Source organism: Manacus vitellinus, unplaced genomic scaffold, assembly GCF_001715985.3.
Source record: "Manacus vitellinus isolate BGI_N305 unplaced genomic scaffold, ASM171598v3 scaffold_81_pilon, whole genome shotgun sequence".
NCBI lineage: Eukaryota > Metazoa > Chordata > Aves > Passeriformes > Pipridae > Manacus > Manacus vitellinus.
The window spans coordinates 724,736-749,332 of NW_021940822.1; the positions used below are offsets into that span (position 1 = coordinate 724,736).

At 38.3% G+C, this 24,597-nt stretch overlaps 1 protein-coding gene across 5 annotated transcripts in view; it reads right to left on the bottom strand.

Moving 5' to 3' along the window:
- The window catches only part of MAP4K3 (mitogen-activated protein kinase kinase kinase kinase 3), a 67,846-nt gene extending 43,473 nt beyond the window's left edge, over positions 1-24,373 (bottom strand). For all 5 annotated transcript variants that reach the window (XM_029964873.1, XM_029964872.1, XM_029964871.1 and 2 more), the window contains exons 1-13: positions 24,335-24,373; positions 22,386-22,443; positions 19,461-19,551; positions 16,523-16,587; positions 14,292-14,347; positions 12,627-12,674; positions 10,456-10,498; positions 9,734-9,806; positions 7,240-7,371; positions 6,085-6,147; positions 5,922-6,003; positions 5,670-5,780; positions 114-189 (exon numbers count right to left, since the gene is read on the bottom strand). In XM_029964873.1, the coding sequence (XP_029820733.1) occupies positions 114-189; positions 5,670-5,780; positions 5,922-6,003; positions 6,085-6,147; positions 7,240-7,371; positions 9,734-9,806; positions 10,456-10,498; positions 12,627-12,674; positions 14,292-14,347; positions 16,523-16,587; positions 19,461-19,551; positions 22,386-22,443; positions 24,335-24,358 (922 nt within the window). In that variant the 5' untranslated portion in view covers positions 24,359-24,373. The remainder of the gene's footprint in view (positions 1-113; positions 190-5,669; positions 5,781-5,921; positions 6,004-6,084; positions 6,148-7,239; positions 7,372-9,733; positions 9,807-10,455; positions 10,499-12,626; positions 12,675-14,291; positions 14,348-16,522; positions 16,588-19,460; positions 19,552-22,385; positions 22,444-24,334) is intronic.
- Between the last annotated feature and the right edge of the window lie 224 nt (positions 24,374-24,597).

A 24,597-nucleotide genomic window follows, 5' to 3' on the forward strand; every position in this document is an offset into this window, starting at 1 on the left:
CCTATACATCATTAAAAATGTTTCTACATATATCAGATACTCAAAATACCAGTTGAAATAGTAACGATGATTATTTTAAGAATACTCCATATTGTCATATCACATTTGCTTACAGTTTATTTCGGAGCGTGTCTTTTCTTCTCTTCCATTTCTACTTGTTGAATGAATTCTGTGAGGCACTACCAGAGGCTAGAAGTGAAAAATAAAATATTTCAGTACCAAAATATGCTCACTTGAAAACCAGTATTGTCTGACAGTTTTTAGCAAGTTTCTTTAGCACAGTATCAAAAAAGGAAAGAAAGAAATCAAGTGAAAGCTAAATATAAATATTGCATGCAATTTTTTATACTTAAGGTTAGAATTATTTAGAGACATTTCAACTGCTGACTGTCTTCAAGATAAGAGTTTTTAGAACATCAGATTTGAGTAAATATAAAGATAATGCTGGCCAGCATTTGTCTTTGTTCATATAGCATTTCCTTTTTTCACCATTCAGCTTAAGGTAGTGGTAGTTTTTAAAAGAAGCAGCAAGATTAAATCTGACTCAGTGGCAGCATTTAATTCCTAAACTAAACTGATTCCTAAAAAGTCATCAGTTAGGTTCTTTAAGTAATGAGAAATTTGCCTGAGGTTTTCAAAGCTGAGTAGAAAGGTGTATTCCTGGTACTCTCATGCTGTGTGGCAAGAGAGAAAGCATAATTCCTACATATTCACCTTCATATTTATATTCCACTTCTATTTTTTTCCTGAATTTCCATTTACTTCTCTACAGGATGAAGTATTCTGAACTTTTAAGACTTAGCTTTCTTTTTTTTGCCCATTGGATTTTCTCTCTGCTTTCTACAAGCACTGCTGCAGGTTCTCTTAGAAACCATAATTTAAGGTTTCTTGACAAGAGTACAAGATCAGCTGACAGCTGTATTGTCCTAGTTTTGGCCAGGACCCAGGGGTTATTCTACACCACCTCATGTCATTTACAGGGGTAGGGGGAAAGAGTTCTCTGGTTTCTGAGAAGAAGGGAGTGGCTTCCAGTCAAAAAACATGGCAGCACCGTCGGCTATTGTCCATTGTTTGGGGGTCCGCAGTGAACATTCTTGTATGTGAATCACCCTATCTTTGTACACTTCTGTTATTAATATTGTTGCTGTTACTGTTCGTTTTCTTATCTCATTGCTGTTTCCAGTAAATTTTTCTTATCTCATCTTGTAATCTCCAATTTTTGTGCCTCTAATTCTCAACTCCATCCCATGGGAGCAGGAAGGGGGAGCAAGCAAGTGGCATGTGGTTTGGGAGACTGTCAGTGGGGGGCAGTGAATTGGGGAGTACCAATCCTAAACCACAACACGTATACAATCAGGTCCAAAATTAGCAACACAAATCCTAACATTATGCATTCATATGTCCTTTGTAATGAAATCTTACTTTTTAGAAAAAAAGTTGTTTTTCCACAGTGTTTGGCCAAGTAATCTCTGAAAAGTGCATGTTTGCTCTGTTTCTGTGTTAAATATGTGGCAGTAAAGCAATTTTTAATTAAATCAGTCTGATGCTATGATGTGCTGGTATGTTAGCTTTGCTTTGCTTTTATGGTCATGGCTGGGCTTCGGGAATGAAGATTTGGGAAGGCTCTATCCACATTTGTTACAGGCACGTTTGCTTTTATATACAATAATTATATTCTTCACAGGGCAACTTTTGACTACAAAGTGCTGACAGTTACAAAATGTCAACTGCTGTACTATCACAGAGAGTCACGAATAGCTCAGCAGCTCCGTTTACTCCTCAAATACTATCTGAAAACTTCATCGATTTTCATCACACACTACTACCTTCCTTCCCATTAGGATCCAACACATATGTACATGGTGTTTCACCTCCCATTCATGTTCATTTTGCTCTTCTTTGAAACAGGAAAGACTTGCAGGCTGTGGGTATGTGTTTTCTCCCACATATCTCATCGGCAGTTTTTTGTTTCTCACAACTTATGTCAATCCTCTCCTTCTACAGTTTCATTTTGTTTATTGTGCATTGCTTGGGGCTTAAAAAAATGGTTTGCCATAGCTCAGAATGCATTTCAAGGTTTCATCTAAGTGCTGAAAGGTTGCTTATTTATAATTTTTTATTAAGAGGCACTATCCCGTTGTGTATGATGTGTGTGCATCTGTAATGCCAGCGGAAGCTGTAGGGGGGCTGGGAGGCATTTTTGCCTTTGCAGTGATATTCTGAGTCCTTGCATCCTGACACAGATGTCTGTGTTGCACAACAGACAGAGCTTGCCCTCATACCACCTCCTCCAGACCAGAGAATTACGTGAAGGAGTCAAATCTTCATCTCTCAGTCACAAGGACTAAGTCCTCAAGTCACCTTGAAATACATACACTGACAACGAGCTGATACAAACACTTGACATCTGAGCTGTGCAAGAGGACAAAGGCATGTAGGTTAACTTCCCGACACAAAATCCTTTTGGTCACAATTTCCACCATGGTACAGATCTCAAAAGCAATCTTATCCCCAAAACTTAGACTGTACTAAGCATAAGGCATGAGCACTTTCCTCTTTGTAACCTTTTCGGCTAATATCACATCCATCATGAGAATCACTGTCACAGAAATGTGATGAACAGGCAGGTGTCAACATCTTCAAAGGTTTATTCTTAAGGGAGTGAACGCAGAGTCCCAACTGGAAATCCTGTCTATGACTGAAAGGGAAACTAAATGAAGAGCTCCCAGGGGTAGGGAATGTCCATTTCAGATACTGTTGCCAAATAAATAACAATTGCATGAACAGAAGAACCTTTCTGATTATATCCAAAGGATGGCATGTTTTTTGTTTTGTTTTTACACATTAAACATTTCACCTCTGAGTTTAGAATGATTTAAAGATGTAGTATGGCATTCCTCAGAGGTGGCAAATTCACACCTTAATCTCTACTTCACCAACACAGCTCTGCAGACTATCCAAGCAGCAACAGACTGTATCCCCATAAAAGCAGCACAGGCCAAGTGAAGAGCTCGCAGTACAGTGGGCAGCAGACTTGACTTCAAAGACCACCAACAGACAGAAAAGCTCTTGAGCCTCCAAAAATGAAAAACAATCCACCAAAAAAAACCCCAAGACACTAACACCACCACCCCAAAAATACAAAACTCTAAACAAATTGGGGAGTAGGTCTGAGGCTCAAGATTCTCACCAGTGTTTTCGAACTGTGTTATGTTGCACCTTGTTTTGTCACTTCTTTTGATTTTTGATGGATGCATTCAGGGGATTGCCACAAGTACAGGACTGGTTAATCCCTAAATTCAGATGAACATCTCCAGCTGCCTCTGTGAGCAGGCAAGTTTTGGAGCAAGTTCAATTTTGTATAAAAGGAGTACATACACTTCTTATTCCATTCATTTTATTACAGGAAAGACCACAATGCCAACAACTGCTTTGCCTGTGGCGAGGTTCTTTATCTGAAATACAAAACTTGCTCAAAATGCATTAGATAATTCATTACTACCTGCTTTATTCGCAGAGATGAAACCCAGACTTACTTAATACAAAATAAAATGTTTTTCCAAGTGTCATATCAACCTTTGCAGGAGCCTTAAATACCTTAGTGGAAAATTATCCAGCAACAAAGTAGGGGAGAAATGTCTCTCACATCTAAGTAAGAGACATCATTCAGTGAAAATGATCCAGCAGCACAGGTAACAGCACAGGAGAGCTCAAGGCCACATAATGAACAGTGATGGAGAAGTATCAATGTGTGTAACACAGAAGTCCACAAATGCAGCAGGAAACCATCAGCAATGTAAGATAAACAACAAATGAACTAGTATCTGAAAAATGCACAGCTAAAGACACACCAGTGGCGTGCTCGCCCTCCGTACTGTCAGCCAGTCCAGCTTTTTTTAAGCGACAAAATTAGATATTTTCTCTGATCACTGCTGGGAGGTTGTTTTCTCTTTGTTTTCTCCCCAGACAAGGCATAGCTTCTGCTCCTGATACCACACTCCATTATGGGATAACTGATAAGTAATACACTAGACAACAGAAGACCCTTCTCAATGCTAAGTCACAGGGGACATAAAAGCGTGAACACTATTTTGTAAGCTACAAGTAACTATCAATAAAATGTGTACCGAAGGGACTTATTACAAGAAGAGGAGAGAGATTCTCCATCTGATCAGCCCAAAATGAAGGACAAGACTCCTACTGAAAAGATACACCTGTGACACAGGGGAATGGTACACGGTTTCACTACAGTTTCCAGGAGAGCAGAGAAGACTCACAGATCTGAGCAGCTCATTCACAGGAAGCACACTACCTTTCTTCTTATGAGAGCTCATGAAAGTTTTGGTTTTCTGGTTTCCACAGAAATACCACTTTAACAGGCCTCCAAGCTCTTGCTCATCACTGAGCAGAGAGGGAACTAAAAGACACACAATCCTTAAAACTTATGGTAAGGAGGAGATCCACATTGCTCAGTGCTGTTTTCATCAGGAATCAGACACCTTTCTCTTAACAGTGATGTGAAAGCCAACCACACTAAGGGATTTTTTGTGTGTTTGACTTTCTTAAATATTTTTTATCAGAAAAATCTATTAAATTTGTTCCACTGTGTGCATTTGCTTTTAAAAGTATTAACCATTATTCAGTCATCATGCTTTCCTCTCCTCCTCTCTCATTTAGAAAATATGCACTGCACTCAACAACACAAAAAATTATCTATTTCACTTTGGTTTCTTTCTACATTTTTTTATTTCAGCTTCTAAGAAAGACTCTGTGCATGTCAACTGGTCTTTGCTGTTCCAGAAAGTAGAAGTTCATTTAACTTGAAAAATTTGAAAATAAATCTATTAAAGTAGTTGCTTCTTTTAAGCTCCTTTTCCCTTGAAGGCATTTTTAGACTAGTTTACCAATTAAAAAACCAAAAGTATGTAATTATGGAATCAATGGCATTTGTGTTGAAAGGATTACATTTTTTCTTCCAAAAAAAGGCCATCAGTTAGGGAACAGTAAACATTCGGACAGTATTCACTAACATGCAGTAAAGCACAAGACAAGATGAAGTACCAGAATATCTGTTTTCTCTTATTTATTAAACACTTCAGCTCTGCACTGTTTATCGTCTTACATAAGCAGGTTTTTTCCCAGCTGTTAAAGCCAAAAATCAGAAACTTTGCCTTCGACAAAACCACAAGTGAAATCAAATTTCAGAGTATTCTAAGATCAAAAAATACCATCTGCAAAAAACCACACATCAAACCATTTGACAAAAACAATTACAGGATCATACTCTCCCCTACACAGGTATAAAATTATTTTTATGAAAATGCTTTCTTTGCAGATGAATGGAAACATAACTCCACAAAGATACAGTAGAACACATGACAAAACTCAGGACTGGAGAAGCAGATCACATTTACTGCTGCAAAATTGTTGAAGAACAACAATGAACAAAATTTTAAAGTAGTTACACCTCCTTAAGGTTCTGTTCCTCAAGTATAATGACTTTTGTTAAGTGCCTGTACATGTGACACAGCAGCACAACCAAAAGCAAAAGCAACCTTTGAGACTATTCCCAGATAACAATTCATTCTGTGGCTCAATAAATCATTATAATTTAGTTTTGCTGGCAAACAAAAACTTAATCTGATTCTATGATTAAAATATATTCCTACCTCAGGATCATCATCATCAAAATCATGGTAAGTGGAATGATCAGGATTATTCATTTTATCCAAAAGTTCAATGGCAAGACTTCGATTTAATGGCTGAGTAACAAAGGGATGCTGAAAGACAGAAGGAAACACACAGATTAAAATTCCAGCCACTCATATTAAGCATTACAATATATATTATATATATATAATAATATAATATATAAGTTATAATTTTATAATTTAAAAAAAATCCCATACATAAATTTATACCTGTAGCAATTTTTCAGCTGTAGGTCTCTTTTTAGGATTTTTTGTAAGTGCCATTTTCACAAAATGATGGAAACTATTGGACCTGTAAAATGAAGTGCTAAACATTAAAATCAATTGCCCAGTAAAGTACATTAATTATCTACTGAAACAGAAAAGTACTTACCATTTCATTTTGTCCTTTAATTTAGGAGGCTGGAAGTTGCTTTTTGTCATTAGAAAAAGTGCTCTGAAAAAGAAAACAACAGTATTTCTGTGGTTACATTGCAATATAGATGAGATTACCCAGGTAGCCTCATCTCCTCAGATGGTAAGATTGACGGAGAGATAGACAATAGATTAGCAAAGGTATATAGTGCTTTTGGAAAACTCCATAAAAGAATTTGGTGTAATAAACACTTGAACAAAAGCACCAAGATCAGTGTTTACAGAGCCATAGTGTTGTCTACTCTCTTGTATGGTTCCGAATCATGGGTCATCTACCACCACCACCTGCGACTCCTAGAACGTTTCCATCAATGCTGTCTCTGTACAATCCTAAACATCCACTGGTCAGATTATGTGACCAACACATCTGTTCTAGAACAAGCAGCTGTCACAAGTATTGAGGCCATGTTGCTGAGAACACAGCTGCGTTGGGCAGGACACATCTCCAGGATGAAGGACCACCACCTCCCTAAGATCTTGCTTTATGGTGAACTTGCCACCGGCCGCCGCAAGAGAGGAGCCCCAAAGAGAAGATACAAGGACTCCCCGAAACAACATCTCAGCCTTGGCCATATTGATCATCATAGCTGGTCTACTCTGGCCTCCAATCGGGAGGTCTGGAGACACACCATCTATAACACTGCTGTTTCCTTTGAGAAAGCACGCAGGATCACTCTCAAGGAGAAAAGGCAACACAGAAAGAATTGTGCCTTGCAGAATACACCATCTAAGGCGTCTTTCTGCTGTGCGTTTTGCAGTCGGACGTGTCTATCTCGTATTGGTCTCATTAGCCACCAGCGTGCCTGTAACAAACGTGGGTAGAGCCTTCCTAAATCTTCGTTCGCGAAGCCTGGCCATGATGGTGATGATGATGAGATGAATTATTACATATGTTATTTAGCTGGCAGTAAGAAGTCCCATCAGTTTAAGAGGTGCAACCAGGACAACATTACACATTTATGCACCAAAAAGAGTTGTTAGAATCTCTATCCTGTTCATTCAGAACACTTACAGCTCAAGGCCCTTGCAGCACACCCAAACACCACAAACCCCCTCACCAAATAGATTATTTAACAAGCTGTATTTACTCACCAAGATATAACCCCTTACTGACCTCATTGGATGTAGGTCAAACATTGGAGGTTGAAGTTCAGCAAGCTCTATAGCAGTTATTCCAACTGCCCACAGATCACAGAGTTGGTTATAGCCACCTTTTCTTTCTACTGCAGCAACTTCTGGTGCCATCCTAAACGATAAAAGATTTTTACGTAAACTTCTCTCCATAAATCAAACATGCTTCTGTACAGAGTGGTACTCTCTTCCCTAAAGCTCTCAATCTGTAAGTTCACAGCATATACATGAGTTCATATATACAGATACACTTAAGTGTGTGTGTAAAAATGTAATGTATACATGAAGTTTTCCTCAATCATCTTCAAGTAACTAACAGGCAGTTTCTAAAATGGTCATTTAGGAGTAAGTGGATGAAATCAATCTGTCTCAGGACTTTTTTGCAGGCACACAACAAAACACTACTCAACAACCAAAGAGTCTAAAGTATAATTATTCAACTACAATAAAATCAAAATAATATCCAAATTCACACATGGTCCCAGAAAGTGATCAACTGTCTTTGAAGAGAAGAATTCTAACAAAAGAAAAAGTAATAAAATGTCAGCTTTCTTGTATCCTGAATGCATGAGACCTGAAGACTCACTGTCACCTCTGTACAGAGCACTCCTTGCTTGTAAAGTCTGTCTCACTCATGTCAGGTCACCTCATTTAAGTTAACAAAGTGAGGTGGCACTTCTGAGGTGCCACATTCTGAGGTGGCAAAAATTAACAAACATAACCAGCACATAAATAGGGATACCTAAAGGAAATGATTCACTAGGCATTGTCACATGTTTTGAACGGTCAATGTGAATTATGAATTTGATTGTCCTACGTAGTTCTATCAGCTGGCTAACATGTTAGTATTTTTTTACCTTTGAACTTTATCAGTCCAGATCACCTGAAAAGTAGCAGTAAATCTGGAGAATAACTCAATACATGTATGACAGGTGAACGTCACTTAGCAAGTGCTCCAGTAAATCAGCAAGCAGCATCTCAAATGATGCATTATTCAAGTACAGGCATCCTGTGGCCACAGCACCAAGCCTGAGAGTTCAAGTGTTTGACAATGCTTTCAGGCACACGGTGTGACTCTTGGGGATGCCCTCTGCATCTTTGTGGGTCCCTTCCAACTCAGCATATTCTGCGTTTCTGTGATCCTTATCTGTAGATAAGCAGGTTTGGTGGCAGAACTTATTTCAAGTTTGCATAGCTAAACTGTATTTAGATAAATTTCTTCCAGAGGTCATTAAAGATACCAATCACTCTAAATCAAAAAGGAGGGAGTTACCAAGGTAGAGGGGGAACATGGGTTAAACATGGCAAATAGGACGGTTACTAGCACTAAAGACAGTGCACAGCAGTTCATGTGTCCTGACACCTCTAACGATCACTAAAACCTTCACACTATTCTGTCTGCAGCTAAATTTTCTTCTCCACAATCTCAAAAATTTTGCTTTGCTTCTGCTCTCAAATCCCTGAGAAGCTTGGCAAAACAACGGATGCTTTTCATCAGCATTTAACCCATGTAATGCTTTCAAAGTTATTATTTAAGGTTGTTTGAGAAGCCCGGCACAATTTGGAAGTTACAGTCTCTCATCCAGATGTCTTGGGAAAGAGTCACAAACCGAGTCACACAATCATGACTGATGGGTGTTCGTGTCATTCTGAAAGGGAAGTGAAGCCTTGGCGTGACTTACATTGCAGAAGAATGCCAGAAATACTATGCTTGATTATTTCAAGTCAATACTTGAATGTAGCATTTTTTCATTATGTACATTTTTGTCTTGTAGCTACTATGCTGTCAGACTACAGAATTTTTAATGTCTGTCTGAGAAATGTACAACAAAAGTGCTGTTTTAGAGTGAAGAATGTGTCTCATTTGCTTCAACGTGAAAGGGAACAACCACTTCCAGCGTGAAGAGGATAAAATGAAAGGCTAAACTTCAGGTAAGATAAATTATACAAAATAGTTTAATGTGGGAAGAATAAAGACACAGAACAGATAAACAGAAATGTATCACAGAATTCAATCAGTTTAAGTAAATAAGGGGAAAAATGGCTCAGAGGAACAGTTCAAAAGTGGCAAAAGAATCTGTGGATTTGTGCAGACAAACAAACGAAGCTCATTATCAACTGAAAAGTTGCAGAAAAGCTCTATCTAGGCTGGAGGGAAAGAAACATAAAACATCAAAATGGAAAATCAGGGAAAAAAACATTTAAGATCAAAGTTAAAAACAAAATTGTGGATAGTTTTTGAGTTTTACTAAATTAAGATAAATTGGTCAGTGATGAGGGCAGTACACAGCCTTTTAATTTTTCAAAGCATTAAAGCATTTTCTCTCATACTCAGCTAATTCAGGATTTGACATAAGTAACACAGAAAGTCTGACCCAACCTTCAGTGATCAGTCTACTCAGGAAGTGTCAGAACATGCTTTTCAACACTATTACATTTGTTATTGTTATATTAATGGCCAAGTAAAACACAGTTACCAATACGGGGTGCCAATGAATGATTTCCTTTTGGCAATTGTAGCCGTTATCTGTGCAGATACTCCAAAATCAGCTATTAAAAAAAGGCAAAAACAAAATGACAATTAATAACTGATCCGATATAATTAATTGATAATGAACACAAGTTTGGCTTCTCCACGGTAAGAGGTTATTAAGTATACTGGAAATATTTAACAAAAAATAAATAACAAAAGCAAATAATGGAAACTTGGTGTATCTCAGATACCATCAGTCAGCTCCCCTCAGTCACTTGCCAAACGTGCACGCAAACATGTCCCTCATCCACACACGGAAGAACAGGCTAACACAAAAGATCTAACAGTTACAGGAAGTTTTTTAATATGATAAAATATATATTTTTTTTTGTTATTGAAAAGATTATTTCAGATAACCTTTCAAGGTACACTTCACATTTAAGCACTCTTAAATGAGACATTTTATTAAAACCTCATAAACCCCTGTGATTTGAATTTTATCTCCCCCTTACAGTATCAGGTCTTTTTTACCTCACTGTTCCAAAACAACTCACATTAATCTTCAGATGCTAACTGGATGGTATAGTTAGATATTATCAGCAAGATAAAAAGAATTCTGATATTCACTAATTCCTTACATGAACCATCACTTCATTAAACAAAATAGAGCATACTGCTTCCCAGAGCACATAAAAATATTAATAGCACTAAGTTGTATTTACTCACCTAATTTTACATGTCCGTTGTCCGTTAAAAGAATGTTTGCTCCCTTTAAAAAGAAGTAAGCATACTTAAATTAAAACATGTGGATTCCTCCAATACCATATTACAAAAAATTATGTGAGATCTTATGGCAAACTAGGGCCAAAGACAAAGCAAGGACTGTGTTCAATAAGTCTGCAGTCTTACCAAGGAAATGTTTGTGAAATTAGCAAGTTACCATTCTGTTATATAAAAAATACCCCTTGGTTATACAGGGCTTTTCATTACTTTTTCATTTAGCCTATGGTACTACAGAGTTTTGTATTGTACACAAAAGCTCTCTCAAAAGACACAGTATGATGATTTGCCTATGCTGATTAATTCTTACTTTTTTCTATTTACAGTGACTGAAAGGAAATGGGAACTCTAAAGGTCAAAGCGGAAACAATTTGATTTTCTTTTCATAAGTAGGAGCTGGTTTTGTCTTGTTTGAGAGCTATGCTTATAATTATAGCCTTAAGGACCTGCCTCGATATTCAAGTGCTTAGCAATCCTTAAGTGCTTTCCATCCTTATGCAACAGAGATTCTGTTTAGTGCTAGATTTGAAGAGCTCATTTTTGTGTGGCTGTATGTACCACTCACTTCAGCTCAATAACCAAAATTATCCCCAAGTGGAGGTTTGTACCATAAAATTACAAGATAAAAGGACCAAGAACAAACACGATTTGAAGACTGAAACCAGGTACAGGTTGAGTTGAGTGAAGGCTAGAGCTGGCTAAACACAGCTCCAAATGTCAGCACTGCCCATCAACTAGATGGAAAGGCAGCAGAGACGAACCTCCAAAAATATGTTTTTACAGATTATGGCTTTTCACAGAGAAGGAAAAGTCAGGTCTGCACTGAAATGCAACTAACTTGGCACATGTTGCACAAGTACAGTTAATGAGCCTTATAGATGGAGCTCAGTAAACAGTGTGACAGCCCAGTTTACATGCTCTTGACCTTGTTAACCTTTCGAGACCAACAGAACAGGTACTCTAAATATGTAACTTAGCTACTGAGGGAAGCAAACACAATTCAGCAGTCAGGCGACCTGCAGATGAAGACAGTACTTTTCCATGCTCACGAGAACAGTTTTTTTTAAAAGAAATAACTCTCAACCTAAGCACTCTAAGCATTTATTATCAGCACAGTTCTGCTTAGAAAAGTATCTGTGCACTGTATACTTACAAGCATAATTTTGCATTCTATAAAGTATAATGGAAAATATTTAATTTTGGTGTTCAAAGTAATCTTTCATTCAGAAATTATTTTTATGATTGCTCAAACCCCAAACACTCTTCTGCAGCCAATGAGAACAACTTGGAATCAGGCTGCATGACGGCAATCTCAGTTGAAGCTGCTATATACATTGCATTCCTAGTCTGGAAAAAAACAAACCAAAACCAACAAAACCAACAGCATGAAACAACACAAAGGAATATGATAATTTAATGTCAGATTTCCAGGAGGAAGCTTGCCAGGTTTAAGCTGCAGTCTGAGCAAGGAAGAGTTTGGAAAGACTAGGCAGTAAAACTCCTGGAACAAAAAGTCAACAGGAAGCACCAGAAGGAAACTATAACAGAGTGTAAAAGTCTGAACAAGCTGCTTTTGATATAGCTTTGCTGAGGTCAAGATTTAAATAAGTCAGTGCTAATAGCCTGATTTGCAGCACCTTCTCTATTTTTAGCATGCGAGGGAGGGGACAGGAGCAGCCTCCAAGAACCAGGCGTAACAGTAGCCACTGCCCTGCAATCTGCTCACCAAGAAAAGAAGCAAGAAGCCAAAACAACAGCTCTGCTCACTAGCTGGTTCAAAAAGAAGGGTATGTTGATCTTCTTGGAAAAGCTACGGGAAAGCACAAACCTTTCTTTTGCACAGAGTACACCCTTACAGCCACCTGAACATACTGCTCTGCACACCAGCTGATGTCTAAATTTTACAGCACTGGTCTAAATAAACAGTAAGTGTGGCTCCAATGAAAAGAACAAACTGTTTCCACGCATGTATTTTAAAGAAAGTTTTCCCCCCCCTCCCTTGGGAAAAAACCCTACATATTCAAAAGTACACACAAAATTGATACATAACAGTAAAGACCACTGGAGGTGATGTAGCCTATTTAAAAGCACAAAAATTCCTTTCAGTTTTTACTTACCTTTATATCTCTGTGCATTTTTCCTTTACTGTGAAGGTAATACAGTCCCTGCATAAAATATTTAGATAATAATTTAGTCCAACATTTTTCATTTTATATACATCTCTCACTTAATTACCAGATATATTTAGGATCCAATTCAATCATCTAAATGACTCACTGACTGAAGAACATCTTTATATTTCAATGTATCCTGCTGCAAATTTGCAAATTCAAAATATGTAGTAGCATATTCTTTAAAGAATCTTTAAAGAAAGATATTTAAATATTAGATATTAGATATTTATCTAGTATCTAAAATGCAGGATAGTTGGAAATAATAACCAGTCACTGCATCTGTTGGAAGAAGAGTATTCCCCAGCCAAGTTTTCCTCTGGACATGGTAACTGGCACCTTTTCAGACCAAGCCAATTACTGTTAAACTGCCTAACAGTCTTCTATTCAGCAGTCAGATCACAGGATAACTGAAGTTCTCTCCTATACCATTACACACTTCAATTAAGCCTAGAAACATGCCAGCAGGCAGTGCTTTGGGTCTAATACTGGAGTTCAACTCTATTTCATGGATTTCTGCAGAAGCATTAGGCTGTCTTTCTGGGTCTCATGACAGTACCAAAACATTTTAAGACTCAACACAAGTTAGAAACTAAGTTTAAATTTTGGGAAAATACTATAAAACCGAATCCCTGCACGACAAATCATAGACCATGTCACTTCTGACACTCCAGGCTTATCTCTAAAACTCTCTTCCAGGGGTAAATCAACACATAAACATCTTCCTCGCTCTGTGACCATGAACCTCCATAAGGCTCTACGTTCACAAGAGATCTCTATGTCAAGACAGAAATTTTTTTTGCCAGTTCATGCAAGACACCATGGAGCTGACTGCAAAAATAAATTAGGATTGTTTTCAATTATTAGCATTTTCACAGACGGTCAAAATATAACAACAGGAAAAATGAGGAAACACGTGACTTGGTTCTGGAGATTTCAAGCGAACAACATTGTACAGACAGACAACAGTACCCCCGAAGATACAGTTTTTGGAGAAATTTTTGGCAGTTCATTATGCAATGTAGCTGATGTGCTAATCAGTTATGAAATTCAATTCCTTAAACTACAAAAGCAAAAAGCTCCACTCATAGATGCTTTAACCTGTTTCTCTGGGGGACATGACTAGCAATACCCAGTTGGTTCAATGGTTTTTAGGAGTCCTCACTGCAGGCATGCACACAGACCCAAAAATTGCACTTGATTTGCTTTTTGCACAAAGTGTAATTCATCATCTAGCAGACCATTGTAACCACTGGCATTAGCTAGAAGAGTCCCATGTACACTCCTTAAATCTCTGGAGGCTACTGGTAGTCCATCAAACTCACACACTTTTACTACTGCCTTGAAAGAATTTGAGGTCACTGTTTTCAAACCTGAATGCCTGGAGACAGGTACTTTAAAGGTCATATTTAAAAGACCTGTATTTTCAAAACCGATCTCACTGATTCCAACCAAAATTGATAGCGAGTGTTTTTTGAAAATGGAGGATTCAATTGGCAAAATGCTATGTCATCCAATTACCTTATTTCCATGGCATCACATGTTATCTGTAGCTTTTACTTTTAACCCTTAATACTTTTACATTAAAAATCAAAAACAAGAACACACTACCTGTAGTGTTTCTCTGCTAACATAGGCAATTTGCTGTTCTGACAGTGGTCCAGTCACTGAAATGAAAGGGAAAAAAAAATAAATCTCAAAATTAGGTAAGATATTGCCCATTCCCAATTCATACCTCAGTTACTTCCATTCACAGTGATAGGATCTTACACTGCAAACCTCTAAGTAAATGTGCTTAGTTTTTACTCCAGACCAACCATCCCAAAGACCACTAAACACTTTTTAAACTCAAAAACGTCCACTCCCATTGGAATAGAAAGTACTAATTCCTTCCATATATAAATCTCATCATAATTACAAGGAAAAAGAAACAGAAGCAATGATTTAAGCACAGCTCTTTTCCCTGCACAAACCCATTGTGTCCTTCTGTGGAAGGCTGGACTTCCAACTCAGTGACTCAGATCTGCAGCAAACTTTGAGCCCTGAGTAGTGCTCTGTACATTTGTGACCTGCTCTCTCCTTCCATCCTCCTCACTGCCACACAACCTGCTCTTTCCAGCTTCTCAACCCTTTTCTGAAATGAGCTCCTGGGCCTGCCACACCAAGCACCTTCTCAAACTCTCCCTGTGAGCAGTTTTTCAGCAGTTTCCCAAGGGAAGGAGGAGTCTTCCTCTCCCTCCAGGGTCCAACTTCATTCAAGTCTCTTAAAGGAAAACAATTTCTCAATAAATACGCAAACCAAACAGTGAACAGCAAGCAAGTAGCGGTCTGTTATTTGCCCCTAGTCACCGGACTTTGATCCTGAAATTAAAGGGGTTTAAGACCAGGAAATACAGTCCCCACTGTAAGCTTCTCACGTTTTGCAGAGAAAATAGAGAAGTTGGATGGAGTTTCTCAAAGGATGCTGAAGGAGTAAGGAGTTAAGAATGAATCTAGATTGAAGAATCTAACTGCTAAGCTTCTACAAAATCATAACATTAGTATCATGCAACACATATCCTCAAAACAAGTCTAAATCTAACTTCCCTTTCCTGAATGAAAAGCTCCAAATCCACACAAAACTATATACATTGGCACCCAGTGTACATATATCTAGGCATCTATGTTTATTCTGAGAAATTAAATTCTGATTACCTTAAATGACATAAGATTACAGAGGCCTATAGCTCATTTGGAATAAGAGTCTTTAGAACATAATAAAGATCAGAAAAGAACCTTCCATTCTAACTATCAGCAGAGAAGCCGGAAATCAGCTGCAAGGGAAACCACTCCTGTATGGCATCTGTTCAGGCATTTATGTGGCATGAGCTCATTTCCTACTCTACAGGTGTTCCACATAACAAAGTCTATTAAACACGACATTTTCCCAAAATTAGCAAAGATGTAAAGGCTCCACAAGGTCACATTCAAATGACTATGCCATGAGCACGGTGTGAACTTGTGAATTGGTGCTTGTTTTAGTTGCACCCAAGTTATATGTAAAGACCTCTCTGAGCACAAGAGAAGATTCTCACATACAAAATCTTCACAATTCCTCTCTGAAAAACATCACCTGGGAACCACAAAGCCACTACTCACAGCACACTTCTTTGCCATGCAAGTCTTAATTCCAGGGCAATAAAATCCCTCAAAACTGATGGTCTCTTGAAAACTAAGGATCAATTTACTAATCTCCCCATTATCAAATACATTCACACACAGCCCTTGTTTCTTTGACCACTCACTGCAGCCAAGCCCAAAGCAAATATATAGGCCACCTTTGCTTTTCATGTGTCACAAAGCCAGCAAAAAAAAAGGGTAATAAAAAAGACCCTGGTGGAACTACTGCTGTACAAACATAGAGATGATCACTGTTTACAAAGGACATGAGCATCCACGGTAATCAATCCACTTACCTAGGTTTCTGTAGGCAGTGGTACAGATTATACTAAAACAAAGTTCAAAAGCTCAGAAACAAAATGGCTATGAAGTAAGACAGCAGTATTTTTTTTATTTTTACAATGTAGTATTGTCTAATTTTACAGTCTTTAAAAAGTAGTGATGGGTATATGAGCTACTGAAGGATGAAAATAGCTTCCGCTGCTAGAAAAAAACCCACCATAGCTGTAATTTTGTTTACAAAACCCAAGCCTAGCCAATTAAGCAAAAACATAAGCTAAAACTGACCTTCAATGAATTATTAAGGATACTAATTTTAGTATTCCTCCTCTCTAATTCCAAAAAACTGTAATCACTTCAAATTTTGAAAGTAAGATTTACTTAAGGAATTAGTCTTGACATACCATGATAAATATCCTGTAGAGAGCCACCTCCACAAAACTCCATGCAAATCCATAGCTTGTCTCGTCTAAAAAGTGAATAAAACCATTCATTAGCTGTCAGATCTGAGAACAGCACCTGTAAAGGAAAAGTCAGAGGACTATAACGTTGTAAAGCACAACATAACAAGCTCTGTATTATGAAAAGTACAAGTCAAATAATGAGTATGATTTAATCTTTATGTGATACTTCACTGTGCAAACAGAAACTAATAAAAGATTCAAAAATATTCTACTTTAATGAAGTAATAAAAATAGTATTAGTGAAACATTCACACTAATTTTTTGTTGAAAAACTTTTTTTTGAGAGTAGAAAGGAAACAGATGCAGGTTCTTATTTCTTCCTCATTTTCACTTTCCACTTTTTTCAGAGCATAGGAGTTAACACAAACAAACAAGAAACAAATGCAAAACGAAACGCCCTAGGGGTATCTCTCAACTTCTTCCACAACAAATTAAGTGAAAATAGTGCTTTAGTCAATGCTAGGCAGAATGGAGTCCATGCTGTGGATAAGTGCCTGCTCAGATGAAAGTCTTTTCCTTCAAAAATACCTATGGGTCAGAGCAAAGTTATTTAGTTGTTCTTCCCTTACTAAGGGAGTCAATTCAGTTTGAGTCACGATACCTCCACAGAAGGTGCTTTCCAAGAACAGACTGCAGGCTGAAAAATTCAGAGGTCTCTTCTCTTATGGCCAGTAATTCTATTTTCACTTAGTAATTTTCACTGGTAAGATGTGTGGTCACAAAACAGCATTTTGGAAAGCAGAAAATCTGGGACTTGGCTAGTCATTCCTGGCCATCAAAATACTCAGAGGGGAAAAAAAAAACCCACATACAACCACCTTAGAGCAGTCTGTAAAACAGGACAATCAAAGGAACGGCTGATGGTTGTTTTGCAGTTTCCTTACAAACCCTGGTCTTGGGTTTCCTGCATTCATAAGGCTCTGTTAGAACAGCTGAGACATTTGTGGAAGTGTTTTGCAAAGCAATGATGTAAAGTGCTGAGCTTATCTCCTGAGCTGCAAATTTTAGGAATTTCTCACCAGCAGGTAACAGCTAGAATAGCTGCTGTTCCAAGGAAGAACTGTCTTTCTTGGATGTTCTCCCCATTCACATCTATAGTCTACACAGCCCTCAAAGCTACACCCCATCTGCTTCCTCTATGGGTGAGAAAGGTACTATGCAAACATTACAGAAGTTTTAAGCAATAGAGTTCCCTGGCTGTTAATTGCATACATTTCTAGAGGTTAATTAAAGCATTGCTTGAAATAATATTAAGGCTTTCCACTGAAATAACTGATGAAAGACACAGAAGCAATGTGACTACCTGTGAAAGAAAACAGAATTAGCAGGGGAACGTGAGTGAGAAAGAAGCACTGAAAAGACATACACCTCCAAGTCCCTCATTTGCTTCCCACAATGATGCAGGACTCAAACAGGGATACTTTTGGGGGCACTGAGTTCATGAAAGCCACTCTTTCCCATGTGGCTGCATCCTGTTTGATGCCAACAGCAGCAGCAGTGTGGAAGTGGGAAGAAGCCAGAACAATCTCAGCAGCCTTGGGACAGCAGCAGAGCACCCACAAAGTAAGAGACATGAAGCAGATAAGTGCGGTAAATTCACACTTTTGCTTACTGGGCATTAACTTCCCAGTGTGCAAAAGCCCTACAGAAAAGAAAAAAAAGAACGTAAGAGGATCAGAAGAGACGACTTCATCTCTAATTCACTATCTAGCCTTTTATTACTGTGCCTAAGCACTCTGGGACAGGTGAAGATCATGTAACATCCAACATTAACACTGTACACAGTTGTCTATTTCTGCAGAGCATATGGCAAGAGCAGCAAACAAAACAGACAGGACCAACAGTACCGTTTAGTGTCTGCAACTTCACACCTAGGCTAACAGGAACACAGAAATCCGACTGTCTGAAAAATCCTGACATGAACAGAAGAAATCCATGGGGAACAATATGCTGGCAAGTGGCAAGTAAAGGATGACAGTACTCTTCTATTGTTCTTACCATTGAAATATGCTTGGAAAACAAAAGGTCAGACACAAGAAGGTCTCTAAGACAGTGATGCAATTGCCCAGACAAAAGAGAAGCACTCCACCAATAAAGAGGAGGGAACCAAGCAAGAGAATAAGAGAGTGACAAAACACACAGGATATTTACCAAAACTTAATTCTGGGTCTACAAAGGTGTATTTTGGTACTCTGAGAAAAGAGGGAAACTTTTTTTTTAAGGAAAAAACACCCTCACCCTGAATACAGCACCAGGAGAAGAGGTACCATTTCAATATAAAAACGGTAAAGAAAGTTGAATGCAATAATAACATTTTTTCACAATCTATTTTCACATGAAATTTTAGAAAACCATCAGAAACAGCTTTTCATTAGCTATACTAAGCAATCTGCTCCTACTGTGACCAGTTAAAAGAAGCAGTTGTAAGACAACTGGATACATCTGTCAATGTTTCTACAATGCAAATAATTTCACCTCCAGAAACAAACATAAATGGAACCATCACATTCTGGTCAGAAGTTCATGTGTTAGACAAACAAGACATTCTACTGAAAAAGATTTAAAAGATATTATATACACAGACTCTTCATACTTGTCATACTTCTTAATTTTCCACTTACATATTATAGGTGTCAACTCATTTGCAAGGAAACACGACTACATGATCACTGAATGATTTTGCTAAGAGAAAAATTATTTATAGACATACACTGTAATAAACAGAACAGATTTTAAGGTAAATGAAAAAAAACATATATATATAAAATTGGATAATACTTATTTGGTAAACTGTGTTTTGCCTAAGTCACCTTTTAGACCTGTCCTTTACGAGGAGAGAGGCACACATTTTTAAGTGAGCAAAAGAAACAAACTGTACCTGAGATAGCTGCCAAAATAAGCCACAATGTTCGGATGTTTACAGTCTTTCATCATAATGATTTCCTGCTGCACAACAGCAAAATCTTCTCCTGAAAAGCAGAAGGACGATTGGCCTCGGTTATACTCACATCTTAACTCAACTTTCAGGACATGTTTATAAAACAAACATTCTGAGTAATTAAGACTATCTGCAATTTTCACAGATCTATAAATTAGCTGTAAATCAGTATTTACTAGCAATAAGTAACTATATTCTCCTGGGACAGATGGAACTCATGTCTGCTGACACCTGTTATAATATTGGCCATAGCTCTTTCTAAAGTCCTTATTCTCCCTGAGACCCCTCTGTGTGCATCTGCATATGCCCTGCCAATAGCCTGGGTTCTTAAAAACACAACAAAACTTTGCTATTTTTGGCCATATGCCCAATACCCATTAGCTCATCTTCCTGAGCAAAAAAACCCAGTCTCTAGTAGGCTGCTGCTGCAACTTTTCAGCAGACTCGGCAAGAATGTAAATTTATGGCCTGTGCATAACTTACGTCCAGAAAAAACACTGACATAGGTGCAGCATTTACCTGTCTCACTATTCGGTACCATGGTTGTCCTGGTCTTCCTATAAAAGTTTCTTACTGGATGTGTACATTGAGAAAATCATGCATGAAACTGAAAACACAACTGAGACGATTTTATTTTGGTAGTGTTATTTCATATGCAACTTAAAGAAGGCAAGAAAACCATCAAAAGTAAGAGAACGACGGTAACAGATATTTGACAGCCTTCTTAATTTCTAATTTTTTTAAATAAATGCGTGTCATGTGTTCTTTGTAGTTCAGTCTCTTACACTGGGACTCCTCTGAAATTTCTTTAGCCATAAGGGTAAATTAGAGTTAGTCTGGTGTGTTATTTTGAAGTAAGTTCTTCTGAAGTTTCTTTAGTTAGACACATACAGTAGACAAAATCCAATTCATTTCTACCAGCCTCAAGGCCTTTATCGGTGGAACAAGCCTGAAGGCCTAAAATAACCATTTAACTCCATGAATAACTTGAGACACCTAAACAAGCTGAAAACACAGGAACATTCAAAGTCGTCTCCTTTTAGCACCCTGCTGTAGTGCACCTGAGCATAACTTAAACTGGAAACCAAACTGATTGTCTAAAAACCTGAATATAGACACTAAGCTCCTATGTATCATCACAGTCCAAAAATCAATTCTCAAATATGACTGTTAATAAATTTCAAAAGAAAAACAATAAATTCCAACAGAACTGGCCAATCTATGACCTAAGAAAACATGTTTTAAGTTTCTCCCAGTATATTAACATACTCATGACCTATCAACTGGGTTATTTATAACCACAAAGGTGATGTTTCTGTGTATTTTATTTAACTAATAGCAAATTTCAAATCATAAGCTGAAAGTTAACATCTATGTGTATTGTTGACAGTTTGCTATATCCTGGCTAGACTTTTAAACATACAGACACTAAAGAACAGATAAATTGTTTTCACATACAGACAGGTATCCCTGTGAAAGGACGTGATTCCCTCAGTATTTGACCAGTGTTTTCATTGCATTCAAAATGAAAGCAGCATAAATCCTTCACACTCTCCCCAGTCTGCAAAACTTCCAAAGAAAGCCAGTGCCATGGTTCTAGAATGTGGTCACTGCCTGTCTGAAGTTCTCAGTCAAGCCTCCATCACAACTGACAGTGACAACTACAGAGAGAAACCAAGCTTAGTGAGCAAACAGAGGGCAGCTACAGCACGTTCTCTGTGCACCACTCAGGTGTCCAAAGGCTGCCAAAAATATTTAACTGCAAGGAGCCAGTTGTTCACCCCCTCACCACAGCATGAGGGCAAATTACCCTGCTGCAGCACATCCCTGGGCTCTGCCCACAGCTCAGGGAACGCACACAGTATGATTCTCATGCTCGGCTTAGCTGCACTGATAACCCATGTCATGCAAAGCCAATGACTCCAGCAAATGGGAACTGACACAAAAAAACAAAGAAGGAGAACTAGACAAGAGCATCTGAGACCACACTTTTCAGTTTGAGTAATAGAGGTGTGATGAATGTACACTTTTTGAACCACCTAGTAACAAACATACTGTCCGTACTGCATTTTTAAATGTGCATGCACTGCAAAAACTCTTCTAATCAATTCCAGAATTTTAAGAAAAGAGAAAAAAAACTGTACCTTCTTTCCCTTCTTGCATACATACACCTTAAGGATCAAAACATGTAATTAAAATACCACACACACACACACAATATTAAATCTGGAAATGGAACACTGAAAGTTAGAAGTTGAACAAAAAGTCTGGATATTTTACTCCCCAGATTACTGTCCTCCTGTTCAACAAGCCTGTTATTAACAGAACAGCACTTCCAGGCTGAGAACTGATCGGTAGGGCACATGTACTTTGTGAAATCACAACAGAAGCAGAGTTAAAGCATAAATCTAGCAGATAGTGAAGACCTAATCATAGTCTCCAAATTTCCGGAAATGTACTCAACTCCCAGATACTAATGTTCAGCTATTATTTCACCCTTCTTTTTATTTTTCTTCCTCTACTCTTTCTCCTGATGAGTTCTTTTCTGCCTTGCTGTCTTCCACGTTTCTTTTGTTCTAGAGGTTTTTATATCACATGGATTAAAAACTTATTACTTAAGACAGAAAAACCCACAACTCTCACTGAAATTTCAATCAGCTTTCATTTCACTGTTCTTCCATTACATTTTTCCTCTCACATCTTGCTTGTCATGATTGCTATTTTTTTAGAACAGTGTATTCCTACAGCAAAATGTAACAATTACCCCTTCTTTCAATAAGTGGACTACATTGATTTTGTATGATTCTTATCTTAAGCACAAAAATATTTAGTTTTTGTGGTGTATTACAACTAAGAGACACTTACCTGGTTCTAGTTTTATTACTTTAATTGCTGCTAGCTCACCCGTGTTGACATTTCGAGCCTATAAAAACAAACAAAAAAAGGAATATTTAGAGAGCAGAACACAGCAACCAGCTCTGCATTCTCAACTTGATGTTCTCTGACAACACGTAGTCACAAAGCAGCTGAGAAACACAAGGATTGAACAAAGAGAAACCACTTGTTGGGGAACACTAGACAGCTAATTTGTACTGAGAGCTGAAGCTTTAGTCTGCTCAGGAAATTACAATGCCACACAACACTCCTAAGTTATGCAAGTCCTTGACCATGCTGTGCTTCCGTATTAAAATCTATAAACAAACCAACCACTGAGAGACTGACTGGAAAGCAGGTCTAACACTCACGGGTCTCACAGCAGGCAACTGAGGCCCAAGGGGCACCAAGGGCTGTGCCCTGCAGCATGTGACCTCTTCCAAGACTCCCACCAGAGCAGTGTAACACTTCCTGAGGATTTCACTACATGCCCCTTGGTCCTTACTCTCTGCCAGTAACAGCATCTTCCCCTTGATGCAAGGGTGCAAAAAGGCAAGCCAGCAACTAAGGAGTTAGGAAGTATTCCCCTCGAAGCGTTCCCCTTGGATACAAAGCAGCTCTGAGGCCAACTGCAGCAGCAATGACTCAGGATCTTCACTGCATTTTGTACAGGGCTCTGTCCTGCTAAGGCCTCCTTTCTACTGAGCAACCAAGGAAGTTATATTTTTAAAAAGCCATTAAGAAGCAACTTAAATTATTATAATTATGATTTCTCTTCTACAACTGTTGCATTTGACTTCTAATTGAAAACCGAGAAGCCATTTGCCCAGTGCTTTCAGATACTTCTGTGCCCCTGCACCCAGCCATGAGGAGCAGGCAGCAAAGCTGCTTCCCAGCACTCAAGCAGCAGCTCCTGAAGGATGCCCAGTTACAGCCTCTTCTCTCCCCAAGGGAGGCTTGTTACCCATAGCTGCACTGCACTGGACCACCACTGCAGAATGCCATGCCCCCTCCAGCCCTTACACAGGGCACAGAGGGGGACACCAGGCCTGCTTTTCCAAAGGCCAGAATTACAGAACTTACAGATGTAGCTTTTAAGCTGCTAATGGTTTCATTTAAGTCATTGTAGGAACTCAAGAACTCACACCCTTTACTGACTGGCCATGAGACTCACCAAACACCTTTAAGGTACTGATTCTTTACATGGCTGCTTGAGATGTTGTTGTGGAACCACAAATAGAGGGAAAAATACTGCTAAGACTATAAAAAGTAACCAAATAAATGCAGTGAGTATTCCTGTGTTTAGAGATCTACTCAGCTCATTCCTAGCACAGCTGATCTCAAACCTCTCACTATTCTTTGGTGCAGCAATGCTTTGCTGCAATACTGGGAAGTACCAGCATTTCCAATAATTTGCAGGTTGAGGGTTAGTGATAGATTCTGAGACCAATGAGAATATTGTAAAAGCCAAAGAGTAGTCCCAACCTGATTGACAGTGGAAAAACCAGTTAAAAAATAAATTTTGTCTAGCAGCCTTCCCTGTAAGTCATAATTTGCCCACCCCACCGATGGCAGCAATTAATCATTGGTGGAAAAAAGACATTGAGAAAAGGAGTTCCTTTTATCTGTACCAGAGAATCAAGGCAACACATGAGGAAGTGGCACCACTGAAGCATGAGCTAGGATTTTTACTCCACGTTTCTTTTCTGAACACATAGCATGAAACAAACACACAGGCAAAATGTTCATGAATCAAACAAACATCAGAATTTTTTAACCTCCAAGATAAACAAGAAAAACTACTGAAACTTTAACAAAGACCTGTGATCCTCAGGGAGCCTTGTTAATACTTACAGACTTGCTTCAGGGCAATTTGTACTAATAAGATAATCAATGAGACACAACTGTAGCGGATACAAATGGAGAGATCCTGAACTTACACATCCTGAGCACAGCTGCAACATGCAAGTCAAGATGGAAAAATTTCACAGGCCTCAGGGACATTTTTTTGTTTTTATTTATTTTTAACAATACTGTGTCCAACTGTCAGTAATTTGTTTCTGTGACTATGGCTTCATAGGTCACTACGTTCTGTGACAAAAAAGCAAGATAGAAGGTGAGCATGAGCTAGTGACAATTTCAATCTAAATTTGACTAAAGTATGTAAGATACTCAACACAAGTCTTATGTGGTGGTGGTGCTC